General features: G+C 38.1%; 3 protein-coding genes across 5 annotated transcripts in view; 1 reads left to right on the top strand and 2 right to left on the bottom strand.

Annotated features, from left to right (window-relative positions):
• Nucleotides 1-2,627: 2,627 nt before the first annotated feature.
• hdhd3 (haloacid dehalogenase-like hydrolase domain containing 3) lies at nt 2,628-5,734 on the bottom strand. 2 transcript variants are annotated; one of them, XM_028001938.1, is made up of 3 exons: nt 5,601-5,734; nt 4,029-4,366; nt 2,628-3,884 (listed from the first exon to the last, which is right to left on the bottom strand). In XM_028001938.1, the coding sequence occupies exons 2-3, from the start codon at nt 4,359-4,361 to the stop codon at nt 3,486-3,488; spliced, it is 732 nt and encodes a 243-aa protein (XP_027857739.1). In that variant the 5' UTR covers nt 4,362-4,366; nt 5,601-5,734; the 3' UTR covers nt 2,628-3,485. The 2 variants fall into 2 exon arrangements, with proteins under 2 accessions (XP_027857739.1, XP_027857740.1); XM_028001939.1 differs by having other exon boundaries at nt 5,624-5,710.
• Nucleotides 5,735-5,957: 223 nt separating this feature from the next.
• On the top strand, nt 5,958-9,867 carry trub2 (TruB pseudouridine (psi) synthase family member 2). Its single transcript, XM_028001937.1, has 8 exons — nt 5,958-6,204; nt 6,325-6,459; nt 7,283-7,357; nt 7,441-7,502; nt 7,592-7,673; nt 7,874-7,946; nt 8,047-8,183; nt 8,279-9,867. Exons 1-8 carry the CDS (start codon nt 6,087-6,089, stop codon nt 8,605-8,607), a joined length of 1,011 nt encoding a protein of 336 aa, XP_027857738.1. The 5' UTR covers nt 5,958-6,086; the 3' UTR covers nt 8,608-9,867.
• A 1,281-nt stretch (nt 9,868-11,148) lies between these two features.
• LOC114135025 (serine/arginine-rich splicing factor 3-like) overlaps nt 11,149-14,824 on the bottom strand; it is a 38,669-nt gene continuing 34,993 nt past the window's right edge. For both annotated transcript variants that reach the window (XM_028001928.1, XM_028001929.1), the window contains exons 9-12: nt 13,255-13,369; nt 12,692-12,790; nt 12,518-12,594; nt 11,149-11,879 (exon numbers count right to left, since the gene is read on the bottom strand). In XM_028001928.1, the coding sequence (XP_027857729.1) occupies nt 11,789-11,879; nt 12,518-12,594; nt 12,692-12,790; nt 13,255-13,369 (382 nt within the window). In that variant the 3' untranslated portion in view covers nt 11,149-11,788. The remainder of the gene's footprint in view (nt 11,880-12,517; nt 12,595-12,691; nt 12,791-13,254; nt 13,370-14,824) is intronic.

Below are 14,824 nucleotides of genomic sequence, written 5' to 3'. Positions count from 1 at the left end.
CACAACACAAATATTAATATTTTTTTTTTCTTATAATGATGAAAACTAAGTGCTTTTTTTGTTTCATTTTCCTCTTACATCAACTTCCCATTGAGAAAAATGTTAGTTCTTTTTTTTTTTTTTGCAAATGTTTTATGTTGTAATGGTGGTTCCTTAAAAATGACCACAAATTTCCTATTGTAGATATTTAAAAAAAATTAAATTCTATTTTCACAAATGTAACGCTTGCAGATTGAGACTAGTTTTATTTAGTTGAGCTGAGGGAAAAAATGGCTCTTTGGTTTGTAAAGGCTACAGACCTCTGCTCTAATTAAAGGAACACATTACTGGAAAATCTTATAAGAGTTGCACATTGAATGTTTTTAAAAGAATTGACCAGTTTATTACATTTTTTAAAAAAGATTTTCAACCTGAATTGCACAGAATATCACCCTAAAGGTAGAAAAAGCTTTAAAATGTAATAAGGTGTTGCTTTTTTGAGTCTGGCTTTTTAACAGGATTGAGCCACTGAAAATCTCTACTCCATCTCTCATTGCATGAGTCTTTTTTAACTTCTGAAGCTCTTTCCTTTTTTTTTTTTTTTTAATCTCCCTCCAGATACTCTAGTTTTTTAATGCTCCTCTCTTCCTTTCAATATTTTAAGAGGGGGAAATGTTGAAGCAGAACCCTGGACCCTCAGGCACATTTCAACAACGGGCCAAAGTTCTGAGTGCTTTTATATCAGAGAGAATCGTTCCAGCCCCTGGCTTCACATGATCTGCACCCGCTCCCATTAACGCATTTGTTCTTTGCTCTGATTGTGCATCAGGTTGGCTTGTTCCCTTTTATTACCATGCTGCATACCCGCCCACTCTTCCCTGTTGGCGTTCGCCGGAGCAGCTTCGTTTTGAATCCCATTATGTCACCAATTGGATTTCAGCGGAGCTCTTTAGAGCCATCTGGCTGAGCTTCTAAACCAGCTTTGAATTAAGCAGCTCTTCTGGTTGCAGTCCTCAAGATAAACAAAATGTTTTGACAGAAGCCGCTCATTGATATGGAAACAAATTAAGGCAAAGAATTGGGGAGAATCAAATAATTATCAAAAAAGCTGGGAGTCTACTTGATTGTTATGGCTTTTGTGTAGCTCATGAAATTCAGTCAACTCTTAGTTGGTCCCCCCCCCCCAACAAGTGCCAAGCTGTAATTTCTGTAAAAAGACTAAGTTATGCTTTGGATTTCATCTCCCCTGAGGTCTTCCGCACAACATCTCCAGTTTCTGCGTCTGGACAGATGGTTTGAAATAAGAGTATTTACAAAGGCATTAGGGTTAAGACACCCTGCCCTCTTCTTGCTGCTTAGCTCTGCAATAAATCACTGGGAACGATCAAAGCTGTGCAGCTTCAGTTAAAGTATCAGTTCACTCTGTTGCCCTGCTGGAGATGTGACTTTGCTGGGGTAGTAACTGATCCTAAGGGGCACTGAAGAAGTGACAGAAAAGTAACAAATGCAAGACCAGAAAGCTTCTTATAAACCAAACGTTTCACTCATTTCAAACAAAATGTATTTCAGTTTATCTCCTGTCATGTGAAAAATTATTTGCCCCCTTAATGATTTTTTGGGGGGTTTATTTTTGTCCCTTCTAAATGTTTCAGACCACTAGATTTTAATATATGAATTTTTCAATAGTAAAATCTATAAAATTAGACCTGGCACTATGTGTAAGAGTGTGTTTGTTTATGTTTGTTATATTAACTGGATTTAAATAGGCCACTCTAAAACCCTTTTTTTTGTTGCACTTTTTGGGCTCAAAAAGGCCAAATTTCTGACACATGGATTCCAATTAATCTAACGTATCAATAAGTGCATTAAGCTCAAAGATTCAAATTGGTTTAAAAAGTTTTCCCATCTATGGAAACCCAGCAGATTGCATCGAGTCATTGACTTGCAGCATTCACTCCTCCTGGAAGAGCAGGTAGGGACAGTCAAAAATTGCTTGCATTGAGTTGTTGACGTTACACTTACAGTAATCTCTCATACCGAGCATGCATGTGGTGACAGTGGAGAGGAAAAAACTTCCCTTTAAACAGGAAGAAACCTCGAACAGAACTTGGGTCGGTACAAGGAGCTCTGCCACGACCCCGACCGTTACTGAGGCAAGTGAAGTTTGAAGTGTCTTCGTTGTGCTTCAGCCTGAATGATTGGTTTTAAGGGCAAATCTGGATGCGATCAGGCTTGGGAAAATATCATTAAACTCTGTATTTGGGAAATTTGCAGATAATGAAAATAATTTATGATTTAACAACAACACCAGAAAATCAGTCTCTGAATGGCTCAAAACAATCTAAAGGACATTTTGGAGTGACCTAGTTAAGGTTAGCTAAGATTGAAATACTGTTGCATCACCTTAAACAGGCCATTCAAGCTGGAAAACCCTCCAGTAAAACTGAATTTTAACAATCCTGCAATAAAAGATGGGTCCCAATATCACTCATTCCCAGTTATCAGAAACACTTTATGGATGGTGACGCTGCCAACAATATCATGATCAGTGATTGCGTTTAAGAGACAATTAGTTTCTCACATTCAGCTAGGTTGCAAAACATTTTCAAAGAACTGTTATTTTGAAATCAAGTAAACAAAGAAATGAATCATTTGTAAAACATTTTTACATTTATTTGTCCTTTAGGCTCATTTTCAATATGAGCCTCGCATTTTAATGGCCACAGTGTGTTATAATCATATAGGCAAATAATCCTTTTTGGGACACAGATAATTGAATATAAACATCTGTAGTGACAGCGTAACCCATAAACATATACTGTACATTTCATTTACATATTACTACTGCAAGAGAATCTGTCAGAGTTCACATTAGTGAAGAAGCGCTTGGGCTCACAAGAAGCACTAAAACTTACCAAGAAACTCACTAGAAAGTCAAGATATGAGAGAAAAGTTAAAGCACCAGCTGAAGCAGAGATCAAGTAGAACTATAAACAAAAGCGGTTTTCAGCCACCTCATTGCAACAGTTAAAAACTGAAAACATATTTGCAAAGGATGTTGCCATAAAAGGGATCTTGTTTCTTGATCTCAAAATCTCAACATGGATATTAACAGCTGACTGACTCATATTAATTAATTGCATGACAAATTAAAATGAATTAAATAAATTATATTCTGACGACTAAAAATTTTGCGAGCAAATTTGTTTATAGACGTCATAATCCATTTTATTTATGGTTTCAGCTGAGGGTGTTTTTTATTTCTATTTTATTGTTTTGGGTTGTCTTAATTTAGATATTTAAAATGTTTTTAAGTTCCAGTGTTAAACTTTACTGTTTACTGGCCCTCAAAAAGGCAAATTTGCATTATAATTTTCATTATCGATGTGTTTCTTGAAAATGGTCTCAAAACAGCAATGTTATCATTTATCGCAATAATTACTGAGACAAATGAGCAAATTTTGTTTTGTGACAGGCCTAATCGGATGTACAGAATTTTTCTTGTGTCATTCGATCATAAGTTCCTGAAGGCGTGACGGCAGCTCATCCAATGTCACAACCCGGTGTTCCTGAGGAACATCGCCTGCTTTGTGCGAGTCGTCTCTGTCTAAAAGGAATCCGTGGATTCCCACAGAGCGAGAAGCAAGGTAATCATACACATAGTGGTCCCCAACATGGGCCACTCTGTCAGCGGATGTGCCACATTTCTGGAGGGCCTGATGAAAGATGGCCGGGCTGGGCTTCGCCACGCCGGCCGCCTCCGATGTTACCACAAAGCTAAAGTGCGACAGCAGCCCGCAGCTGCGTAAAATCGTTTCGAGGCGATTGTCAAAATTAGACACAACGCCCAGCTTCAGTCCAAGAGAGGAACATTGTTCAAGGGCCGTCTTGGAGTCTGGAAATACCTGGAAGCAAAAAAGTTCATGTGTTTCTTTATTTTCATGAATTTTCTGCATTGTCTGACTATTCTAATAATTAACAAAATGGATGGATGCATTTTGATTTATTTACTTTGTTTTATGGGCATAAATGTGTCAAATGTTGCTTACCTCCCATTTTTCTGCGCTGCAGAAATCTTGGTAAAGATTGGTAGCCATTGTGTTCAGCAGAGCCGGATCGTTGACTTTGCACTCAGCCAGAGTGTCTCGCATGACTCCTATCCACCAAGTCTGTCCGGTCTGACCTTGAGAGACGCCATAGTTTGGGTATCTGCTGGAATAACGCCGAAATGTCTCCCGGAAAGCAGCGTTGATCTCTGCAGGCTGCAGGCTAAGGCCCCATCTTCCAGCCTCCTTGGAGTAATGGTCTCCCACAGACCCCCGCACCTTCAGCAGGGTGTCTTTAATATCCCATAATACCCAACGCAGAGGAACTCTTGGCATTACAGCTGAACAGGTATGACAGAAAACACACCTTAACTGAGCAAAATAAAGGAAAGTGGAGGCCATAAATATTCCAGTGGAAAGCAAATAAGTTACAAATTATTTCTGGTTGTTAATTCTGCTAAAATAAACTTCTGCAGTGCATTTTGGATCCTGAGAAAAGTCCAGAAATTATAGTTTATAATTCATGGTTCAGTTTTTTTTTTTATGTCTGTCTGGCAAGAGTAAAATTACATAAGAACTATTGGGGAGTCTGAGTGCAGAATGAAAGTATTTACAGTGCAATATTCTTCAACAGGTGAGCAGAGAAAATTCTCTTAGATAACTTTACAAATCCACACTTTATGAATCTCCTGCAAACTGTTGACAAGGTTTTGCTTCACATCCATTTGAAAGCTGCACTAGTCAGAGCTGCTGCCACATGTTTTTCTACAACATTGTTTTTTTCCACTAAAATTTGATTTCATGTTTGGATGCAGTATTACATGAACAGTGAGCTACTTTAACAACAACCTTTTGTGATGTTTGTGTCAATGGCTATCCTCTGGATAATGGTAGGTTTGTGTAGGTCATAACATTTCCATATCAAAATCATTTTTTATTAAGCTCATGTGTTTAAATTTGTGTTTGGTATAGGCTACAATCATCATACATTGTGTATGAAATTTAACATGCTGATTAAGGTCTTTTTCCAAAACACTGTTTGACTTTAAGGTAAATGTTCTGGAACATCCACTTGATAAATGGTCCAATGACCCATCCCTGACAGCCTCTCTCAGGTAATTCCTATTGTCTTTCCAACCTGACATTGTGTTAACATCAACATGTTTGATCAAGAGCAGAGAACTGCTGAAATTTCTGCTTATATTAAGCTGCTCATTTCTCTTTTGAATCCTTTGGATGTGCACTTAAGATTAGCTTAACTGTTTTGAACATGTACAGACCTGTTCATATGTAATACTACCGAATAGACAGTCTACCTAAAAAAAAAGAAATAAAAAAAAAGATTTAAATTAAAAATTAACCACCAGTCTCTAGAAAAGCAGCTTTGACCCTGAAACAACGTGCAAAACACATAAAAACTCAACACCACCAGCCGGATATGTGACAATGTAGTTATTTTTTATACAGGAGCTAACGTAAGAAAGCTAATTTTCTCTGCACCTGTGCTCAACCTTTGAAGCTGTGTTTTAGAACATCACCAACACTTAGCACACTTAGCACAACTTTAAACATTACCGATATAAAGTCTCCCCGGTCACCTGCAGGTTTAAGCGAGATTAGATCTCCTTCCCTTCCTCATCCTCTTCGTCTTCTCTCCATCTGCCTCACTCTGTGACGACCGAGCTTCTGCTGCCATCTGTTGGCAGTAGCAGAGATCACGCGGTATTTATTTTACATTTTGTATTTTCTACGGACAACAATACTTTATTTCTCAACTCCCAGGATTGAAAGATTTATTTAAATAACTGCCATGCCAACTAAAGTCATTCTCGATTAATATGTAACTTTGTATATCAGCACATAGTTTTTACATACATCCACTCCAGTAGGAGGCAGTGTACAGCAAGACGTGGCTGTACACCGAGACGTTGAACCAGCTTTGTGTGCGCATGCGCAAAGGTTCACGTGTGAGGACGGCTTGCTAAAAACGTCTGATTGCTAAAAATGATTAAATAATGTAATTTATTTTAGGTGAAATTGAGGTGAATCCGCGCTGTCGCCATGCGGAGTCCAGCTGTGCGAATGTTCCACAGGTTAGAGGGTCTGTTCTGCGTCTACAAACCCGCAGGAGTTCACTGGAAGCTGCTGAGGGACACCATCGAGACTAATCTTCTGAAAGGCAAGATTTGTCATGATTCGGCTGCATAACAATCTCTCTCCTTTCTCGCAGTCGCTTTATATTAGAACTTGTAGTAGAGCTGGATAACATGTGGAGCGCCTGTGAATGTGTTGTCCTCAGGTGTGAACGATACACCTGCTCCGCCTCTTACTCATGAAGTTCGCTTCTTACCAAACCCAAACAACCAACCTAAAGCATCTGGAGGACTCATGCTGAGGCCAGTCTCTGTCCCCGTCCTGTCCAAGCACCCTCTGGGTAGGTCTTATGTTACATATTTAGAGAAACAGTGAGTTAGATTATGTCTAACTGTCTTTGATGCACATCAGTCATGACCATACACGTCCAGTTATTGAGAGCTGCTAACTTATAGGGACTTACAAGGATGTGGGCCCCTGGGCTGGGGACACTTTTGTCCTCTAAAGAAAAAATATAATACAATCCATGTTATAACAGATTAATAAGTAGTCCTATACAGTATGAACGGATGCATGTTAGGTTTAATATGTCCCCTGTCTTCCATTTCCATGTTGAAGTTTGCGATTTTGAATTGCATGAATATTGTTTTTCTTCACAAAAATCCTCAAACTATTAACACAACTCACCAGATATGGGTCTACAAGTATTATATAAAGTACAATTTTTCCAAAACACACATTTATTAGTACTAAAAAATCTTTTGGGTCCCCCCAAAAATCAAGGCCCTGGGCTGCTGCCACTGTAAGACCTTTCTAAAGTCTGGGCCAACCTACAACTCTTGGATGCGTCTTTTCTCACCTGATTCAAACGACTGAATCTCGTCACCTGGTAATAAGCCATTCATTTAATTCAGACGTGTTTGAGAAGGGAGGCACCTAAAAGTTGCAGGATAGAAGCTCACCAGGACTGAAGTTGGGCACCCTTGATTTACACCATATGTATTATGGTTTTAGTGGCTGAGACTTTAAAGCACACAGAAGATGGAAAAGTGTAATAATGGAAAAGAGTGAGAAAAATATGGGTTAATTGTAATTGATATCATTGCTATATTCAGCTCTAGTATCATGCAGCCCCTGTAAAATTAAATTTTCCAATGTTTTAGTGACTGGACCGGAATTCCAGCATCTCAAAGTTGGAGTGGGTCACCGCCTGGATGCTTCATCTTCTGGTGTTCTTGGTAAAACTTTACTCCAGCACTTACAACAAAAGCTTATCCGTTAAAGAAAATCTCAGAGCAGTTACTCAGCTCTGTTCTTTCAGTTCTGGCCGTGGGGAATGGGAACAAGATCCTAAACGATCTCTACGGGATACGAACCACAAGGGTAATTTCTCACCTGTTTTACATTATACATGAAATTATGTACTTAACATTTAGTACTTAGGTGAAGTTCAATGTTCGGTTCTGATAAAGGATTACACGCTGGAAGGTGAATTTGGGATGGCAACACATGATTTTACTCACACGGGTCGAGTTGTGGAAAGATCCACTTATGGTAAGGTCTTTTTTTATGCAAATAGTTTCTTAATTTAACATCTTTACCCATAAGGCAGTCCTGTATTTCTGTAAAAAAAAAAAAATCAGATTTTCTTTAGCTGTATTTTTTGTATTAAACACATATTAGCTGTTGAATGTATGCTGTATCAGTAATAGTATTTGGTTGTATCTGTCCTTAAATACGATCTTGTTCGTCAGATCACATCACTCGGGAGAAGATGGAGAGTGTGCTAGCCATGCTGGAAGGAGCCAATCAAAAAGCCCTGAGAATGTAGGCAACCATCCTCATTTGCACAACACGTATTAATTTATGCCACTGTAAGGAACAAAATTACCGTGCAGATAATGACTGTTATTATCCCTCCTAATAGGTATTCCAGTGTAGACATGAACTCACAGGAAGCATATGAGCTGGCTGTAAAAGGCTTATTGGGTCCAGACGGGAAATCGGTTCCTATTTTGACAGGCTTACGATGCATTCGCTTCCAGCCACCACACTTCACCTTAGGTAAACTCAGCTAAGCGTGAGAAATATTGAATCCAAGATTTATTTTGTTACTTCCTTTGTCTTGCATGACACGTCACGTGTTCTGCCTTTCACAGAGGTGCAGTGCCTAAATGAAACTCAGAAATATTTGCGCAAAGTTGTGCACGAGATTGGACTGGAGCTGCGCAGCACGGCGGCGTGTAAGGGAGTGAGGCGGACCAGAGATGGCTACTTTACCCTGCAGGACGCTCTCACGCATAACCACTGGTCGGCTGCTGACATCCTACAGGCTGTTCAGAAATACCGCTCAAAAAAGAACAAGAAGAAGAGCTCCAGGACTCTAACTGATAAAGCAATGTTACAGACATCTGAGGAAACACTCGCAGTCTCTCAAGAAAACAAAGCTGATAAGGAAGAAACACCAACTGAGGTGCAATGTAACTGAACTGATGGGTGATTAAAGAAATAAAAGTGAACTAAAATAGTGACATTTCACAGCTCAGTTAATAAAGACATTTTACTAACAAGGTCAAACAAGTGTTTAAAAGGAAAATGCTGCTCAAATATATTGGGTTAATATACAAATGTGACTCTATGGTTGCCGGCCAAAGTTTTTACAGAAATCCTTGAGAGAATTAATATTGTTAATGTTTTGGTTGTTTTTGTAAATCCTTGTTTTTCAGCTTTAGAATGAAGAGGCTTGAGTGAGTTTTTAAGACAGAAAAGGTGCTCAAGAGTTTTCCCTAATGTATATGTGGTCAAAATTATATGAACAGACTCAAATACATGCAAAGACTACACAACTGATATATTGAAGTTTGCTCAATGGCCTTCACCTCGACGGCAGGTTTCATACTCTTGAGGAGGACTGATCTGGAAAAATGTGGCACCTGCAGCTTTCAATATAAACCAAATAACTGAAAATGTCCCAGTTTCACTTCTTAGGAACAAATGTGATTATGCAAGTTAAAGTTGAACAGGGGGACAGACCTGCTAAAGTCTCTCTACTCTTTTTGGCCACTAAAACACTTCAAACAACTCTTAAGAGTTATTTTTTTTATCAGTTCTGGATGCTGGTCAATCCAGTGAGTATTGAACAAATCCTCTTCATGATAGCTGTGTGGTCAGTCAGCTACCAATACGTTTTCAGGCCTTAACATGTCATTAAAGAAAATCATTACCTGTAGGAGCATTTATTAAATATTAAGTAAATGTATTTAATCCTTTTTGAATCAATTCATCCCTTTTGGACTTGAGGAAATTAACAGAAATTACAAACATGTAAAGCTATAACTTGTTTCTAAAGTTGTTTGTTGCATAAACGTCTCAATGTGGAATAAGAACGGCTCCCATCAATTAGTTGAAGGCTGACGATCATCCCTCTGATGAGTTTAGTGGGAACTTAGAGTTACATGAATTACATGTTCTGACTCTGTAAATTTATTTCAGCAAATATTTGTCTAAGAGCAGCCATGTCTCTGCTTGTGGTAGAAGTCTAAGTGCCAAATGATAACATAAGCCATTAACAGAACCTAAATACAGGATGCATTGGTTTATTATCATTTATATTGATTTTACACTTTCCATTGCTTGTAAAATATATGCTGTGCTTTAAGGAAATACACTCCCCTGTGTATTTTGTTTGGGATGTGGTTATACCAGTCATCTCAGAGTGTGCAGTAAAGGTTACTTACTGGTTTTTCAATGAGTGTGTTTTTTTAGTGTGTCCTGTCTGGCAGTGTGGGACCCATAATTGTCTGAGTACCAAGGTGTGGCCCAATAGATTCCCTTTCACATGTGGAGCATTACGGCTTTCACTATTATGCTTCACTTCATTAGAAATTGCTTTGGGTTTATTTCAAATGTAATGGACAGGGAGACAGAAATGAAAGGGAGAGAGAAGGATAAAGAGAAGTCTGCTTCTACACCTACAGAAAGAGAAAAAATATTGCAACAAAACAATATATGAATATATAATAACAAATCTAACATAATTGAAAAGTAAACACAGTACAGGTTAATAGAATGGCAACTGCAGACCAATGCAGTGTGTACCTTAAAACACCTGAATCTAAACATCTCTGTGTGTTTAGATTCACTAAATTAATTCTTAATAAGAATGTTCAATAGCCTCCACGGACTTTTCCCCAGGATCTGAAGCAGATATGAGGAAGACTAGAGCCGTCAAATGTACTTGTCTGATTCCTTTTGATTTTCCAGCCAGCCAGCCAGCCAGCTTTCTCTCTGTGTATCTTTAAATAGTTTTTTTTTTCCAGTGTCTAACATTTCCATGAAATCAATTGGAACAGATAAGGCTGTTATCCAAATTGGAAAAAGAATGAAAAATGGTTTTTCTATGACTAAAAGTATGGAAAATATGAAAATAAATTGTATTTTCTGGCATAACTTTCCCACCATTTATCCATTTGTCTATTAAACCATCCCTCCATCTGTTTGTGTTTTTTGCAGATTCCATATGCATCTGCCTCCACTGGCATATACATATCATAACATCCAGGAGGACTGGCAACCCTGACAATATGTGCTGAAACCCTAAATGAGTAAAGGAGAAACTGCTGAAAACTGCTGAACACAACCTCACTGATAAATTCATTTCATTTTGCTCCAAAACTGACAGCAATTTTCTCTCAATTTCAGCATTTCTCAGAAAACTGTTTGCATAACTGAGACAGTATGAACTTTAGCTGGCGAGCAAATGTACCATTTAAAGTTAGTGCCAGTCATTAAAATCAGATCTGCTGCAATTAGCCGTGACCTCTGTTTATGCTGGAGGAGTTCATCTCTGCATTTATGTTCCCAGCTGAGCGTCCTGCGGGAAGTTATGAGGTTATTGCCGTGGCGCCATTGTTGTCATGCTGCTCATGCCGTTGAAGGACTTGTTGTCCCCCTGGGAACACAGCCTTCTTTGTCCGTCTGGAAGAACACAACTCACTTGAGGAGACAAATTAGGTCGGCAAAGCAGACAAATTGTGGAAGTGGGAGTTTATTGAGAATAGAACATGAGATTAGAACAATTTTATTGTGTGATTGATTGCGTCTCTGGGTTTCTCATCGGCATGGGTTATACTGGAAATGCACATCAGTGTAATAAAAAAGAAAAGCTACATTTGGACTGAAAAATATTTTTACAACCACTGCTTTTAATCATAGTGGGAATGAAATGAATTGATTATCTGAGCAACCTGGCAGCTGGGACCACTGCAAGGAGGATGTGTGCCAAAAATATTATTTAAAACACAATTCAGAACAGAGTTTATGAGAACAAATACAAGAAAAACTGGTTCTTTTTGCTTCACAAGACACAAAAAATGAACCCAGAGAACCTTGATGCACAGTAGAAATTACTTTTAAAATTCCCTTTTACTCCATACAACTGAGTTATAAAAAATATATAAACACCACATTTGAAAGCCCATTACTTACTTTTTTTTGGTTTTGTTTCACAATAAAATCCCCATTCTGCATAATACAAGCAATTATAAGAAAGAGAAATTAAGTTCTAGTAACTTTATATACATCTTGTTAGGTACAGTCTACTCAGGAAATTATCTCCACTATTTGCAGGATATCACCTCTTGCTTTGTTTGTGAAACAAACGCATCTGTTCAGCAACATTTTGAGCTCTTCCTCTGCGCCGGCTCTTTGTGTAAAACGGTGACTTCCTCACTTAGCAGGTCAGCTCTCTGACTCAGCATCCTGCCAACAACAGGGCAAAAGTACAACCAGTAAATGTCACAGCACTCACTGGTTTTCTGCAGAGTGTTGCATAACTATTTGCGCCCTTACACATTTTTCACATTGCATTGCAACCACATTGTAATGTGACATTGTGTACTACTTGACAAATTGGCATTCCTTGTGAAGTGGAGCAATAAAGATATGAAGCTTTATTTTGTTTTTGCAAATAAAAATGTTAAAAGTGTGTATTTGCATTCAACAAGAGAGCACTTGTGAAAATTCAGTTCCATGTTTTGCCAGAACCTTTCAACTGAACTTTTACTGGGCCAATACATATTTTTTTAAATAACAGACTAAGAGCCAGAAGTTAAGTAAAGGAAGAACAACATAGTGTTTCTCATGTGTTTATTTAGAGAAACCCCTACCACTCATGTTTTCCTGCTTTTTACAAGCTTCATTTAAAAATCGGCATAATTTTTGTCCCATTACAGAGTAATGTTCTACTTTTTGTTGATCTATCACATAATGTCAACAAAAAAATATGTTGAAGTTTGTGGTTGGAACAAGTTCAAGAATATGAACACTTTTATACGAAACTGCTTATCTATGTTGGACTTAAACACACACACACACACGCCCACCCCCACACGTATTACCTGGCCACTGCCTCCAAAGCCTCTATCACATTTTCACCTGTGGCAGCGCTGCACTCCATGAATTCAAAGTTATATTCCTGTTAAGAGAGGAAGAAAAAACTCATATTTAAACAAACCCACTAAAGTTACTGGTCGGAATTCAACTTTTGCAGAAAGAGATTTTAGAAATGGTACCTTAGCAAGGATGTCACCCTGCTCCGTTTTAACTTGTCGCTTTGCGTGTTCGCTTTTGTTTCCCAGGAGCAAAACAGTCACGTCTTCGGCAGCAGCTTCCTGCAACGCATGGATTATTTTGATTAGTATTTAAGCTGCAGTTTTCATGTTTTTCCAGATCGGTCCATCTCAAGGGAAGGGCCAAATACCTAAGACATTTGGCTTTAATAAAGTTTAAATCCTAGATTAACTGTTCCCTGGTGCTGCAGGTTTATTTAAGTTACTAACAAACAAATATATCCAAAACAAAATCCACTGCTTTTAACATGAGCATGAATATGCTTTATGGAATAAACAACTCTGTATTCACCAAGAATAAAAAAATATTCTGATTAAAGAAAATATTTTGTTTATGGAAGAAGCCATTTCAGACTAATGTTGAAAATGTTTTTTTTCCCCCCCTCTTACAAGCAAAACAAAAATATAAACAGAGATGGCACACTGACCACAGCATGACACACACACCCAGACCTGCAGTTTCAGTAACGGTGAAGCAGGAAATAGCAGAAGTGGAGGTTGGTTACCTGAATGGAGTTAGCCCAGTAGCTGACTGCTGAAAAACTTTGAGAGGAAGTGATGTCATACATCAAGAGAAAAGCCTGGGCTTTGTGGTACACTTGTCTGGTGATGCTGTGAAACCTTTAGAGATAGGTAAAAATGTCATGAGTGACATTTCTTCCTTAAATTTGACAATGAGACAATGGACGAGTAGGAAACATTTCTAATGGGCCTATGGACAAGAAATTAATGCCAGAGTTCAATAACAACCCAAATAATCCACACATACTACAGAATTGTAAGACATTAGCTCATAAGTGATATACAATAAAGACGAATGGCAAAAGGAATAAGTTTTGAAAACTGCAAAAAGACAAAGGAAGTCAAAAAGCTAACTGAAATTGATCAGTATTTAGAAATCAATGTTTGATTGCTGAAGAAAGGAGAAGAGCAAAATGAAGAGAAGACGTCTCCAGAACCTTCAAGATTCAAAGACAATTAATTTGGTCAAAATTGAATATGAGTCATGCATGCGACTGATGTCTGAAAAGCTCCAGTAACTGGGTTTGATACAAATTCCCTGTTGCATTCCACTTTATTTCAAATAATTTATAATCAAATATGGCTTAATTTTTTAATGTTAAAAACATGTTTAATGTGTTTCATTCTTTTTACCATCTGGTGTGAATTCCATGTTATTAGCCACACCAGAAATATATTTGTGTTTATTTCTTATTGTTCCAGCATCAATTTCATATATAGTGGGGAAAAATGTTTTGGTCTATGTTTGAACTATTTCAAAGTAAACGTGGATCCAAAACTGCTTCCACTAAAAACATATCGGTCAGAATGTTTGAAGTCAAGTTATTGAAGTGGCACAAAATGAACTGGGAGTGTAACTCTGTTTCCAAGAAAGATATGTTGGACCAGTTCTGAAAAAAATTTGACCTGAAGGAGAAATCCCAAACACTTCTGAGCACAATGTCTTGTACTAGTTCAGGAAGGCTGTGAATGTGGCTGTATCTGCCCTTACAGACTGTTATTTGCCTGAATGTTGGGAACACAATGTGCTGCTTTCAAACGGAGCCAATAAGACAAACTGTACTCGACCACCAGAGAGCCAAAAGCTATGTTTACCCAGAAATACCACAGCCACTTCCTAAAACATACAAGCGGTCAGCTTGACAATTAGAACAAAATACACCACAAAGTATCTCTTTATAAGTTCTATTGTACCCTACAATGTTTCTGCCTACATATGACCAGGTACTCGGTCTATTCATTGCAAACATCAAATGTCTAATACATGGATAATTGATTTGTTTTGTAAAACACAAAAACTCCCTACGGATGCCAGACCCTACCTTCAATGCTGGGCCCATCCAACAAGTTTCTGTTGCTTGTAACCAGGATCTTGTGCTTTTGGCCATTTTCCACATGTCATGATCATAGGTGAGAGTTGAAATCTAGTCTGAGTTTTCCAAAATACATTTTCAGCTCAACTTGTTTTGGGCAGACAAAGAACTACTCTGTCAGCCCTTTCTATGCTTCACGATCATCATGAAAAAGCAGGATACTTGAACTCCTTTGCTTGAG

This window comes from Xiphophorus couchianus, chromosome 20, assembly GCF_001444195.1.
Source record: "Xiphophorus couchianus chromosome 20, X_couchianus-1.0, whole genome shotgun sequence".
Taxonomy (NCBI): Eukaryota; Metazoa; Chordata; class Actinopteri; order Cyprinodontiformes; family Poeciliidae; genus Xiphophorus; species Xiphophorus couchianus.
This window is presented reverse-complemented; position numbering and strand designations above follow the sequence as displayed.

Coding starts and splice junctions, on each gene's coding strand:
- hdhd3 (XM_028001938.1), bottom strand. CDS start 4,361: ATGCCAAGAGTTCCTCTGCGTTGGGTATTATGGGATATTAAAGACACC. Junction 3,885..4,028: donor GCAGCGCAGAAAAATGGGAG/GTAAGCAACATT, acceptor TTTTGCTTCCAG/GTATTTCCAGACTCCAAGAC.
- trub2 (XM_028001937.1), top strand. CDS start 6,087: ATGCGGAGTCCAGCTGTGCGAATGTTCCACAGGTTAGAGGGTCTGTTC. Junction 7,358..7,440: donor TTCATCTTCTGGTGTTCTTG/GTAAAACTTTAC, acceptor CTGTTCTTTCAG/TTCTGGCCGTGGGGAATGGG. Junction 7,947..8,046: donor AATCAAAAAGCCCTGAGAAT/GTAGGCAACCAT, acceptor CCCTCCTAATAG/GTATTCCAGTGTAGACATGA.